General features: G+C 34.0%; 2 protein-coding genes across 2 annotated transcripts; both read right to left on the bottom strand.

The window, feature by feature from the left end:
• Positions 1-416: 416 nt before the first annotated feature.
• On the bottom strand, positions 417-1,298 carry LOC110605271. The gene has a single exon (XM_021743708.2). The coding sequence runs from the start codon at positions 1,183-1,185 to the stop codon at positions 571-573; it is 615 nt and encodes a 204-aa protein (XP_021599400.1). The 5' UTR covers positions 1,186-1,298; the 3' UTR covers positions 417-570.
• Positions 1,299-2,379: 1,081 nt separating this feature from the next.
• On the bottom strand, positions 2,380-12,869 carry LOC110604472 (vesicle-fusing ATPase). Its single transcript, XM_021742647.2, has 21 exons — positions 12,480-12,869; positions 12,031-12,126; positions 11,862-11,943; positions 11,644-11,694; positions 10,459-10,629; positions 9,321-9,475; positions 9,123-9,231; positions 8,225-8,324; positions 8,076-8,131; positions 7,648-7,713; positions 7,449-7,531; positions 6,734-6,867; positions 5,859-6,069; positions 5,404-5,535; positions 5,261-5,321; positions 5,091-5,150; positions 4,844-4,902; positions 4,637-4,724; positions 4,042-4,164; positions 3,018-3,083; positions 2,380-2,771 (listed from the first exon to the last, which is right to left on the bottom strand). Exons 1-21 carry the CDS (start codon positions 12,653-12,655, stop codon positions 2,628-2,630), a joined length of 2,223 nt encoding a protein of 740 aa, XP_021598339.1. The 5' UTR covers positions 12,656-12,869; the 3' UTR covers positions 2,380-2,627.
• Between the last annotated feature and the right edge of the window lie 375 nt (positions 12,870-13,244).

Here is a 13,244-nt window from a genome sequence, read left to right as displayed (position 1 = left end):
ATGAGAATTCTAAACGGCTTTACTTTTTTTTTTAAAAAGCAGTTTTTTAAACCCTCAAACTTAATACCAAATACTAACTAAATAATCCACAACTGAATTTGCAGTTCTGTTGATTGAACTACCTTTTAAAGCTTGTCTGGATATGATGAATGGCTTTCGCAGTAGCATGCGTTTCCCATGGGCAAGATTGGGGCTTATTGAATATTGATGCTGAAACAGTTAAAGATGAATCATAAACACTAGCTGCCTTACTATATTCTGATTCCTAGTTCTCTGCAATCTTTTATGGCTGCCTGGTTTCCATATCTGCAAAATTACAACCATATAGATGGAGAAGTTGGCAGGCAAGAAAAGATTAATGGTGAATGCCATGGAACCTTATGGTAGTGAGGAAGAAGTTTAACAGATACAGAAAATTATAGCCTAAAGCATAAATTTATTCCATGTTAATTTCCTCGATTATAAATAACCCAAGTCATAATTAGCAGAACTGAATGTTCTGCAATTTCCATTGCTACTGAATTCAATGACAGAAACAAGAAATATCAAATTCAAAATCCCCAAAAAGCCTTAACTACACAAGATGATCCTTGTCAACCCCATGACCAGAAATGACACAGTGAAGAAGAACAGAGTCTCAAAATCCCTTGCAGTCCATTTCCTTACCACCTTAGCTTCCACTCGCAAACTCTTGGCTCTCCTAAGCGCATCTACTTCCTTCAAAAGATCAAATTCTACTCCTTTCTTCTTTAGTTCTTCTACACACTTAGACAACAACCTCCCATCCTCTTTCTCTCTCTGCAACAACTTCTCCAAGTGGAGTTCTACTTCAGTTTTATATCTAACGGCCCAGGTTATCCCCATAGAACACAAAAGAGAACACAATGATGGGATCCATGATCTCTTGCAGGAGGTCCCACTTCCAGGTGGGTCTCTGGAGGAGGCATTGAAGAGGAGGAGCAATGAAATGGAGTGAAAGAGGAAAAAAAATATGTAGAGCTGTGTGATCTCTTTACGGATGGAATCCATCTGGGTCTCTTTAAGAGCTACCCTTATTAGGATTAGCTCCTCTTCTTTGAGCCACTGCTTCAAAAGGAGCTTGTGGGTTGGTGTTTCTGCTATGTGGTGAAGTGGATGTGGTGGCTTTGGATCCATGATTGAAGGGTTTGTGCCCTGATCGGCCATGATTGTGAATTTCTATAGAGAGACAGCAATGAATGCAATTGAAGAAGAAAGAGAAACAGTAGAGAGCCTCGGCCTCCGTTTTTCGAAACTCGGGATTTGTGGTTTATGAACCTTCGCAACGGTCGAATTTGCCAACATTTTCAACGGTCGTTAATTCTAAATCGCTCTCCTGTTCAGTTTATGGATGATTGACAAAAACGTCCTTGATCTTACTATTATTAATAAGTTGGTCCCATATTTTAATAATCCATTAAAGTTTTCTTAAATTTTATTTTTTTTGAAAAGAAATTTTGATTCAGTTAAATACTCTAATACTTCCATCTAATTTCTAGCTATATCCATATTTTATATGACCCATAATATAAATATAAAAAATTTTATGTGATTCTCACTTTTATTTTACATTATAAATTCAAATGATTCTGATTTAAATAAAAATTTCTTTTTTTTTTTTTTATAATGCTCAATATTTTAAAAACCCATTATAGAGCAACCACGAAAAATGAGGGTTGAGAGACTAGAGACTTGATACTTGCCTCTCTTTGCTAAATGAATAGAGTTGAAACATAATCAAAATTTAAAAATATTTTAACGAGTTCTTTGAAAAACGGAGTCGAACGTGTTAATTTATTAAACTACCCAACGATGTTTTTTAATTCATCTAAAATTCTATTCCATTATCCCTCTCTTTTATGTATATTTTCTACAGAAAACCAAGGAAGTTCAAAAATCAGGAAATGGAAGTGGAAGACACGGCACGGTGACGCTTGGATTCAACCAAACTACAAAGAATGCAGGGTCTGCAAAGCTGCTTCCACTGTAGATAATGGTGCTAGTTTTCAATTGATTTTGAACATAAAATTCTGAAGTTTAATCCTTCCCGTGGATTCTATAAAAGCAGGGAAAGTCTGTTGCCTTTCAGTTTATGAATTTATAGAAGTATTATATGGGTTTTTGTAATTTCTTATTTTACTACCAAATGCTGTCTTCAGTTGTTTCCCATTTGGAATGATATTAGCAGCCATGGGAAATATTCTGATCCATAATTTTTATAGTTAATTTATTTTTATTTTTTTTATTAAATTAAATTTATACTAAATTTTAGTTTGTCTTCTAATTTCATTAGCTTGTAGACATATTGATTTGATAAGAAATTATTTTGATTAACCTCATCAATAAATAACACAATCGATGATAAAATATTAAATTTGAAACGGATCTAATTCACCTTAAAAACTAACTTAAAAGGGAAGAGTGTGTATGACTCATATAAAAGACACATTATCATTTTCCATAATTGACGTGGGATTCTAACCTTACGTCCATGTCCTTTGGGTTAACTTATTCTTTGTTATAAAAAAAAAAAAAAAAAAGCTGCCAATGCCAAAAATAAAAGATGGAGGGATGGCTGAAGTGGACAAGGGAAAGGAAAGGAGATTGGATTAGTATCGTACAACATCTTGAAGGCAATCATAAAAATGAGCAATGTTAATCTTTTGTTTGCCAGAGTAGATTGCTTCTGCAGCTCCTCCTTGCTCACCTTGGGCTGCCATCTCTATCAACATATATAGCTTCTTGATCGGCATCTATATGGTGAATAGAAACAAGGTTAAATTGTTACTATCGGTACAAACATAAAAAGCCATGGTTTCGGGAGATGATCAGCACTGCCAATTAACGAAACCTTAATAGATAAATAGCAAAATCTAACCAATTACATCTCCTTTGATTCTCAATTTTGAGTAGCTTTCAAAAATAAAAATTCGAAAAAATTTGTCAAATAGAAAAGAAGAAAAAAGAAAAGAGCATTTTAAGATAATAATAAAGCTTACATCATCCAATGCTTCACAAGCTGCATCAACATCTTCTTCAGCAAAAACATTTAGCTGTCGCAGTACCTGGAGGGAAAAATGAAAATTACAGGAAGGAACTTAGAAAGATGACTCGCTATTTTGTGCAATATTTTATCCATTAAATAAATCAAGAATTCATAAGGTAAGCTAGGAATGAAACCACACGCGCGCACTTGGCATCTATAGTGTAGTGCACACTTCCCTTTGGTAGCATCAATTATCTACAAGGTACTCTCTTATAATAAACAAGCCATCTTCAGCCTCCATGGCAGTTTTAGAATAGTTTGAATTTCTGAGTGAAGCTAGAACCGAAAGAAATTGCCCTTGCAAGCAAGTAATGAAAAGCGCTCCTGTTTTTCTTTTTTTTTTTTTCTTTTTTTTTTCTCCCTGAAGGATGTCGATTGCCCATTATAATTGCAAGGTAAAAACCATATCAACACCGTTTCAGCCCATCATTTCAGTACAAAACCTCCCCCCCACCATGACCACAAAGAAAGAATGGGTTTCCTAATATTTAGGAAAAGTTAAATTTCAGTTGCACCATCTTTATTTGGTTAGCAACTTATCGTCACTAACGAATAAACATACACGTCAATTCTTAAGCGTAGCTAATGAATAATTTGGAATCTGACATAATTGCTTGTATTCCCATGTTGTAAAGCACCAAGAAAGAAAAGTATGGAAACAAAAGTAAGTTATAACTAAAAGCTGAGCACAAAGATCAGTGCAGGGCAAGGTCCACCATCAAATTATATCGAAATAAAGGATAGGATTTTGCATTTCCAGGTGATATGAATGATAGGGTACCTTCAGGAAATCTAAAATTCAAACTGGGGTAGTTTTTCTTTTTCTGGTTTACGAATAGAGCTTAAATGTGAACTAGAATGACCAAAGCTGCCAGATTTTATAAACGTGGGGCTTCAATATCCCCTTCCACAATCGGCCAGAACGATGATAAAGAAATGACACCAAGCAACCAAAGAAATAAAAGCAAATTGCTTACCTTCTTTGCATCTTCTGCCTTCAACGTGGGAACATTATAGGTGACAGACAAAGCATCACAAATGCCAATTGAATCTAAAAAGCCAACTACACTTGTTGTCCCTATCACCATAAGTTTCTTTCCCTGACAGTAAAGTTCAAAAGATAGGATAATCATGCTTGGCAAGGTCAGAAAAACTAGTGCATTATCATATTTCACAAATAATTAAACAGAGCAGAAGATGTAAGATATATAAATTTATGTGGGATATTTCATCAAAGAATCACGAATGCTACACCAGTATCCACAGACCTTAGAAACAGTCAATAGATAAAAAATCAAATAATAGAAAAGCATGAATTGATGTTACTATGACCATTCCAAAGTTCCCAAGTCCAAATACTGCCCCAGAGACATGGAGAGAGAGAAACACATTCTTTATCACTATATATTCGATTCAAATCTGACCCTAAAGCCAAGGGCTCTCTCTCTCTCTCATATTTTAACTTCAAAAAAGGGCAGATTTAACAGTTGATCCCAGAAATGGAGACATGATCTTGAAAAATATATTACAGTTCTTCAACTGCAGCCAAAAAGAGCAAGAGACGAAGTAAACCTTAGGAGGAAGGCGTTTAAGGAGAACCAACAATGTCTGAGAAATCAAATTTGAAAACCGAGGTCCAATGGCAACATACTCCAGCAGTCTGCAACAATAATTAAAGTGATACATAATCATAGGAAGTATTCCGTGAAGATTCACGAAGGGGTTGATTTGGCTCTCAGTCGTTAAAGTGAATGAAATTTTAATTTTAGAAGCATATACCTTTCAATGTCGTCAAGGATTATAATGCTTAGTGGTGACTTGTACGCATCTTCAAAAACCTATTGAATATAAGTACACAACACTTATAACTTACATGGTGCAGGAATCAACTAGCGACATGCAAGCAAACCAACAAACCTACGTAGTTGCCAATTTGATATAGAAAGAACATAGAAGAAAAAGGAAACAAAAAACTAGTTTCCCTCGAGGTTTTGAAGAAGAGGGCTTGAACTCGCCATTAACGAACCTTAACTATCTTTGCACATTTAGTGCTCTCATGAAGGCCAATCATTGATTCAGCTGAGACCTACCAAATTAGAGATAAAACTAGAGAAGTTAGAAATAAAAAATATATAAATGAAAAAGAAAAGTTCTTCATAGTGAGAATGAGAATATGCACAATTGGAAAGTGCTTACTATCTTCACATATGGAAAATCACTGTCAATGCCAACGGTAGCTGCCAAAGCAGTTTTACCACTGTCCAAGACAACTAAATTAAAATTCATAAAATTCCCAACTGATCAGATCAACTTAAGTATAAAGTGAGGACCATTTCTACCTGCCGCTTGGGCCTTCCAGAAGGCAAGTGACTAGTGGACTTCCTTTACTAACTTTAACTTGCTCCACCAGTAGCCTAGCTCTCTGATAAATATGGTCATGTCGATTACCACATTCCACCATGCCATTAAGTCTAGAGCAAACAATATATGAGGCAAAATTTAGGCATTGATGTTTGACAAGATTCTATTTAGAGCTGTCTCATATTTTCATTTTAACAAATTATTTACGAATTCCATGTAAAATTAAGAATTTGTATCTGAAATCTGAAATCCAGAGCTTTAAGTTCAAAACTATGGAATATTCAGAAGGCTGAAGTGAGGTTCACATAATCATTAAAAAGACTGATGACTTCTTGAAAGCCTGCCATGTAGCCTAAAAAGATGATTGCTAATGTATTAAACTATGAAGTATATGAACTTTTGTTGCATTAAAGTACAGTGGTTTTTACTCCACCTGCATCGTTCTAGGTCATCAGTGGAAGCCCCAAATGCAGGAACAATTTCTTGCAGTGCATGTAGGAAATCATCCATTGTAACTTTAATATTCTCTTCATCTACTGGCTTGGTAAGATCATCCATACTTAGTTGTCTATTCAAAGCAAATGACACTGCACTTTTAACAACACCTTCAAGTTCTGCCCCACTGTAATTTTTGGTCCGAGCAGCTGTACACAAATATAACAATTTAAACAATGACCTCACACCCTTTATAGAGTTCATCAGTTTTTTTTTCTTCTTGGTAAGCAATTCAGCTCAAATTATAATCAACATCTTAACAATTAATTGAAGAAACTTTAAAATAATTTACATAGGCAAGGTTTCAAGATTATCACTCTCATCCATCCACATGGGCCCATAAGGAAAAAGTAGCAATTTAACAAAAACATCCCCTATCTAAGTGGAGAAAGGCTAGATCAAGAATAATTATTTCATGCACCAATAATCCTCAGAATCTTGTTATCTTACAAATCAGACTAAATAAATCCATTTCAAGTTTAGAAAGTGAAATAGGAACCTTTCCTCCTCCCAAAACAAATTTCACAAAGTTGCAATATTCTCAACCTGATCTTTAGGAGGAAACCATGAGATCTAAAAGGGTGGGCTTATGCATATCATACCTCATACTAAAGTACCAACAGGTCCAATGTCACTCCCATATAACCACAGGCCTTCTTAAAAAGGACTACTTTGTTTTCAATAGTATCCAACAATTTGGAAATCCTGATAATGAAACATCCCTTCCATAGATTTTAAGAAAAAGCTACTTTAATATAAAATTCTGTCCAAAGTTTAAATAAACCCCAAAATAATGCATTAGGAATACAATACCAAGCTCTTGAAGGTTCACATCAGGAGCAAGAAAAGAATTCTCTTTCATCTTGTTGGTATGAATTTGAAGAATTTGCAAACGACCATTTTCATCAGGAAGGCTTATCTCAACTTGAACCTCCAATCGCCCAGGTCTACAAACCAAAAAATTCAAAAGTTATGGTGAAGGAATTTTGCAAAGAATAATTGTTTCAAGGAAATCAATCTGTAGACCATATCCAAACACATGAGAAGTAAAAAAGATACAAATAAATTCATTCATTCATTATTTACAAATGTAAATTCCTCACTTAATTTATAACACAAATCTTTATTTATGCTCTGACCATTTTCCACCCAACAACTTATTCTCACTTGGGAGTCTATAAATAACTAAAACTCTATAGTAGGCTTTCAACCTGTTATGGAAAGTTATTTCTATTTAGTGTAGGATTTGTAGTTCTAAATAGCTAGAGTAATTTATCTTATATTTCTATTTAGTTGGAGAATCCCTTGGGTCTTCCATCATAGCAAAGCTTTTGTATTATAAAATAGAGCACACAATTGAATAAAGATGTAGCTCCAAGGTTTTGTGTCCATGAACATAGGTTCTCCCAGCCAAACCACATAAATCTTCCCGTGTTATTTTCTTCGATCTTTTTATTATTCTATCTTTAACACAACCAAACATGTTTAATAATATGGCACGAGAAGAGAAAATGAGGAAGAGAGTAACCTCAAAAGTGCTTCGTCAAGCAAATCCTTTCTGTTGGTCATTCCAATAAGTAGAACATTATTCAGAGACTCCACACCATCTATCTGAAAAGCAAGTATTCTGATCATGCTGATGGCATTTCTTGCGCATTCTGACATCAAAACCCACATATTTGGAGTATAAAGACTTGTCTAGAAAGCACTTAAAATTATTTACTAACCTTTGTAAGTAGCTGGTTCACAATACTATCATGAACTCCTGTTCCATCTCTTGTTGAACCTCTTGACTACAAATAATAATAATAATATAATGAATTATAGTCTTTATATAAAAGAAAAATGAAAAAAATCTCATATTTACAGTAGCAAACATCTCAAATCCAATGCACATGAATACTCATGAGCATTGATTCATAGACAGATTATCATGCATATTCAAGCATTCCAGCACCAAAAACACAATGGATGAAGTTTTCTAGTATAAATTTAACCCACGAGAAAAGCTTAAAAATGAAAAATGTCACAGAATTACAACAGTGTACAGCACAGAAGTGCTATCAGTTTTAACCGGATACTAGTCAATTCCAGCAAAGTCACTCCTGCTCTATTAAAAGGTACATCTGATTTAATACGTTGAGAAATCCCATACCTTACATATAGCATCAATCTCATCAAAAATTATTACATGCAAATCACTTTGGTCCCCTGAGAAGTAAAGGAATGTGATGTCATTATCATTTACAAAAAAGAAACAGATATCTAAATAACACTCTATTCATATTTCATAAAGGTCCTTACCATGTGTCCTTTGATCATTTTCAGCATCAGCAAACAGGTCTCTAACATTCTTTTCAGTTTCACCAACAAACTTGCTCAAGACTTCAGGGCCATTAACAATCTAGCACAATTTCAACCAAAAACAGATAGTCTGGATTGCTAGCATTAAAAACTTACATACTAATAAGCAAAATAGTTGTTCCATCCTAGAAAACATTTGCACATGGTCAAACAAATATTAAATCTCATCTTAATTAACTAGCACAAAGTTCTGCAATTATCTACCATATTTCTTACAATTATTGAAGGAATATGTACCAAAACACAAAGAGGAACAAGTAATTCAATTGAAATAAATGTCAACACTATGCTGAACCAAATCAAATTAGTTTAGCTACAAAAACCTCTCAGGATTCCAAAGCATATTAAACTTTACAATCAGTAACCCGGCCCATATTATAATTAAGGTTCAATTTTTCACATGCTAACTGTATTAAGTAACTGAAAACTACAACTTCAATGCCAAAATCTAACTGCCTGATTTCCAGAAGTTTATGCAAGGTATGCTCACATGATAGGCAATGAATCAAATGGATGGCTTATAAGATCCTTTAAAATCCTATATGCACAATAAACCAAAAATGTCAATCATATTCTATTTCTCAGAAAGGTCGCAAAAATATCAATCAGTTCAATGCACCAAAGAGTCATGAAAACAGATTTAGCAATTATGATCACCATATAAATAGTTCATGATGTCATTAATCCCAATTCTACATCTATTTTAACATCTAGATATAAAAAATAAAATGAAACCTCATGACTAAAATTAGAAGATAAAAAATACTGCAAAGCTGACATTAGCCACAGAGCAATAAATCAAGTAAATCAAGCATAAAAATGAAAAGAGATTCCAAACCTTTGGTTCTCTCCCATTTAACATTTTCCCAATTTGACGAGCCATGAGAGTTTTTCCAGTACCAGGAGGCCCATAAAGCAGCATGCCCTTTACGTGTTTAATCCCCAATCTAGAGCATCAAGTGCTTAATTATTAACAACATAAATGTACAAAGTCCAAGATGTAGATGCATTTAACCTAAGGAATAAGTCATATTACTTGCTTGTCACATGGGGTGGAAAAACTCGCGATGCAAAAGCTCTTCGAAATATATCTGCAAACTCTGCACTTAAGCCACCTATACCAAGTGACAGAAGATTAAACTCCTTATGCCTAAAGATGTTACTACTGGCAGCTTCACGTTGATTAACAATCTGCATGGCAGCATATATCAAAATATCAATATAGTTTTCAACCAGAATCAACAGAAAGGGAGAAATGTATTCTCCACACTGATCATTGTATCAAATAGACAAGAAGTACAATTAAAATAATATTGAAAAGTAAGATCAAATTAGGAGAACAAATTTAATTTTTTTACACGTCTATCATCATGCCATATAAGCATGTGTCTGCCAGGTGCAAATTCTCTGAAACCTGAAACTGTACTGTTTCATTATCATATCATACAGACACTGCATGAATGCATCAGAGCTGAAAAATCATCACAGACACTACAGGGGGAAAAGCATTATCAATAGAAATAAAGAAAAATAATATACGTAAATGCACATTAAAAAAAAAGCATGTGAAATCAAAACAAAGAAGTAAGGAAAAATTGAGGAGCATGGCAAGTACAATTCCGGTCATGCCATGAAGATGTACAATAATAAATTGGCAAAATACATACTTACACACCTGTACTTTAGTATTTTTATCTATCAAACGCCTCAACTTTAATCGTGACTTGATGAACATCTAAACTTTAAAAAATATTACTTTTAAACACCTAAACTTAAAAAAAAAATATTTTAAACACCTAAAATTAAAAAAAACAATTTACTTTTAAACACAATATTAAAACCATAGATTTAAAAAATTACCTTTAAACACAACTTTAAAACCATGAATTTAAAAACTTATTTTTAAACACAATTTTAACACTATGAATTTGACAAAATTGTGTTTAAAAGTAATATTTTTTTAAAATTTAGGTGCCTATTAGGTCACGATTGAAGTTGAAGTGTTTGATAGGCAAAAAAATTAAAGTACAAGTGTACAAGTATGTATCTAGCCATAATAAATTTCACCATCTAAAAATTAAGAAGTCCAGAAATCAGCAGCTGTAAAAAATAATAAAGAAATGTTGAACAAAAACAACAAATAATAAGCTGACAATATAGATATTTAAATTGACCTTTATGCCACTTGAATTTGCTGCTTCAAAGATGAAGTAGGTGTCACCTGAAACCATCCCTCTTTCAACATCATTAGATTTTTCTCGGCCCTCTACAACAGCTTGATTGACTGTAAAAATATAATTGTTTCCATGATACTCAAACGATACTCTTTGTCCTGTTGTCATAACCTGCATAACATAATGCCAAATTCTGTAAGGAAACAAAATATGACCCCAAAGATTAAACCGAATAAAACTAGGCCCCATAAGTGAGAAAAACGAAATAAATTGAAAAATCTAGTTTGGTCATTTGCATCTACATACAGGAATGAGAGAGAAAGGCACTAATAACAGCATAAGGTTAATATCCATGTTCTTACGATCAAATGTGATCAATTATCATGACCAGTCTATGCTGTTTCTATAATTAGCCCCCTGCAGTTACAAAGCTGCTAGCTTCATAGAAAATGGATCCATTTCATGTGATGGAAAATGCACAAAAGCAAAAAATAAACTCATAATTCTGGTGCATCTCTTCAAAGTTACACATCTGTTCATAATGAAAATTCAATCACTTAACCAATAGTTTACTTTTGTCATGCTAACTTGTCAAATAGTTCTTTCAACTTTTTTCTACCTTGCCTGGAAATGATACGATATAAATAATAAGCAATCCATGCAAGCAAGGACTTGTCCAGTAACAGATCTCAAATTTTACCCGGCAGCATTGGAGGAAACAATTCCACTATTCAAATCTACCTAAGGCCATGAATTAAGTAAATCATAAGCCATTAAGTCTTTCATTTACAAAACACAACTTCTTCCACCTCATCCAAATCATCTTCTACAAATGTCAAAATCTAATTGCTGTTCAAACAGTCATCAGTCCTACACATGATCAAGCCATCCTAAAGAGCTCTGATCTAGTGCACAATAGGTAAAAGCTCTAACTTCTTACAATTTGCTTTAAATTCAGTTGGAGTTGATTTATGAACGTTTTCATGTCAATTTTGTAAATTCCGATATAACATAGCGTCAATCATCTAATAGGCATAAGCATCTTTTCAGAACTTCCCTTAATCAGCTCAGCAATTAAAATTGATAGTTAGAGAACTCCAGTAAACAATATAGTTCCAGTCTAATAAACAAACAAGTAATATTCAGGAGCATGATTAGTACACAGTGGACAAGTAGTAATTCTACCTGATTAATATATCTCTTTCTGAGTTGGTTAGCCAGTAAAACAGCATCCACCTACAGAACAACACAAGTCATTCATTCCTTCTATCCTACATTCAAGAAGTTATACGAACTTTATTCTGAGGTTAAATATTTCCCAGGATAGATAAAATCACCATTCCCTAAGCTCCAAATTAGTAGACACAAAATAAGGAAATAGAATAAATTCCAGGTTTGCGTGCCTTTTCGTTCTTAGTACCCTTCTTCACAAATTCCAGCTCAAGTGTCAGCAATGCAAGGTTAAAATTGTCGGGAGGAATAAACCTAAAAGAATTACGAGAAGAATAATATATAATTAGCAACCGGTAATGGCGAAAGATAAGCAGGGCATGAGACATAATCAATTTGCACCTGCTCACAGAAATCGAGTCTCCAGTAGAAACTCTTGCATGCCGACGTTGAATAAGATTCAGAGCAATATGACCAGGACGAATATTTTCGTGAGGAGTAATTATTAGTTAAGGCCACAAAAAATATGGAATTGAACTTTAAGAGATTGATTAAAGTGTTGCTAAGATAAATTACCCGATTAAATCGCATTTCAACTACCTGCTTTCCTTCATTATTGAATTTGATTAAAGTGATACTAAACACACGATAAATGGCAGCAAATTAAGCAACTCTTAATCAATTCTATTTCTGTTACACAAATTCTGAATTTCACCAATGCAACGGTATTGATATTGGACAACAAATTTTATCTCAAAATGAACACCCGATTTCCGAAAAGAAAATGCTAATCTAAGTCTGGAGTTTAGGAGATTAGATAAAAGAAAATGAGAATGCAGATGAAAGGATATGAAAGAGATAGAACAAAGGAGTCGGCGATTAAAGCCATGAATAGCTTGGTTCCAGGAACAGCGAAGTTGTGGAGATCGGACCCCGAGCAGTAAGCGAGGTTAGTGAAGGCGAGATCCGCCGCCGGCGTGTTGGTAACTATCATCGTCTCGGGCGCAGAACCGAACCAGCCCGCCATTTTTCTTTTGTATTTATTTCTTCTCTGTGAAGATCTGTTTTGCAGATAAAATAGCAAGAATAGAGACGCTTAAATTTGAAGGCAACGGAATCGTAGTTGTTAAGTATTTTGGGTCCTGGGCGGGAGAGACTCGTCAAAGTCGCGGATCGAATCAGGTGGGGCTGTGATTTTCACTTGCGCCCACGACCTGAATTTCCTGGTTTGATTTGGTAAATGGGAATCCTGGGAACAAAAGTCACCATACATTTATCATTTACGCATTCTGAATCGCTTGCTAACCAGCAAACGACACGTCGTTCAGTGGCTTATTTTATTTTAGCTTATTTGCCTCCACTATACTTCATATAAATTATAAAATATTTGCACTTGCATGCTCATCCAACTACTCTTTCAACCTTCCATTTCCGATCTTCAATTCTCACTTTTCATTTTAAAAAAAGATTATAAGATATTTTTAACTTGTTGATTTATAAATTTTATTTCTCCGATCTCCATTTAAAATAAAATTATAAAATATTTTAAAAATATTCATTTATAAATTTTGGTTAGCAAAATAGAAAGTAAGTATGTTATTTTATAACTTGTTCGA

The sequence above is a fragment of the Manihot esculenta genome, chromosome 17 (genome assembly GCF_001659605.2).
Source record: "Manihot esculenta cultivar AM560-2 chromosome 17, M.esculenta_v8, whole genome shotgun sequence".
NCBI classification, from domain to species: Eukaryota; Viridiplantae; Streptophyta; class Magnoliopsida; order Malpighiales; family Euphorbiaceae; genus Manihot; species Manihot esculenta.
Note: the sequence above shows the minus strand (reverse complement) of the source record. Positions and strands in the feature narration are given on the sequence as shown.

Coding starts and splice junctions, on each gene's coding strand:
- LOC110605271 (XM_021743708.2), bottom strand. CDS start 1,185: ATGGCCGATCAGGGCACAAACCCTTCAATCATGGATCCAAAGCCACCA.
- LOC110604472 (XM_021742647.2), bottom strand. CDS start 12,655: ATGGCGGGCTGGTTCGGTTCTGCGCCCGAGACGATGATAGTTACCAAC. Junction 5,151..5,260: donor ATTTTCCATATGTGAAGATA/GTAAGCACTTTC, acceptor CTAATTTGGTAG/GTCTCAGCTGAATCAATGAT. Junction 4,725..4,843: donor ATCCTTGACGACATTGAAAG/GTATATGCTTCT, acceptor TTATTGTTGCAG/ACTGCTGGAGTATGTTGCCA.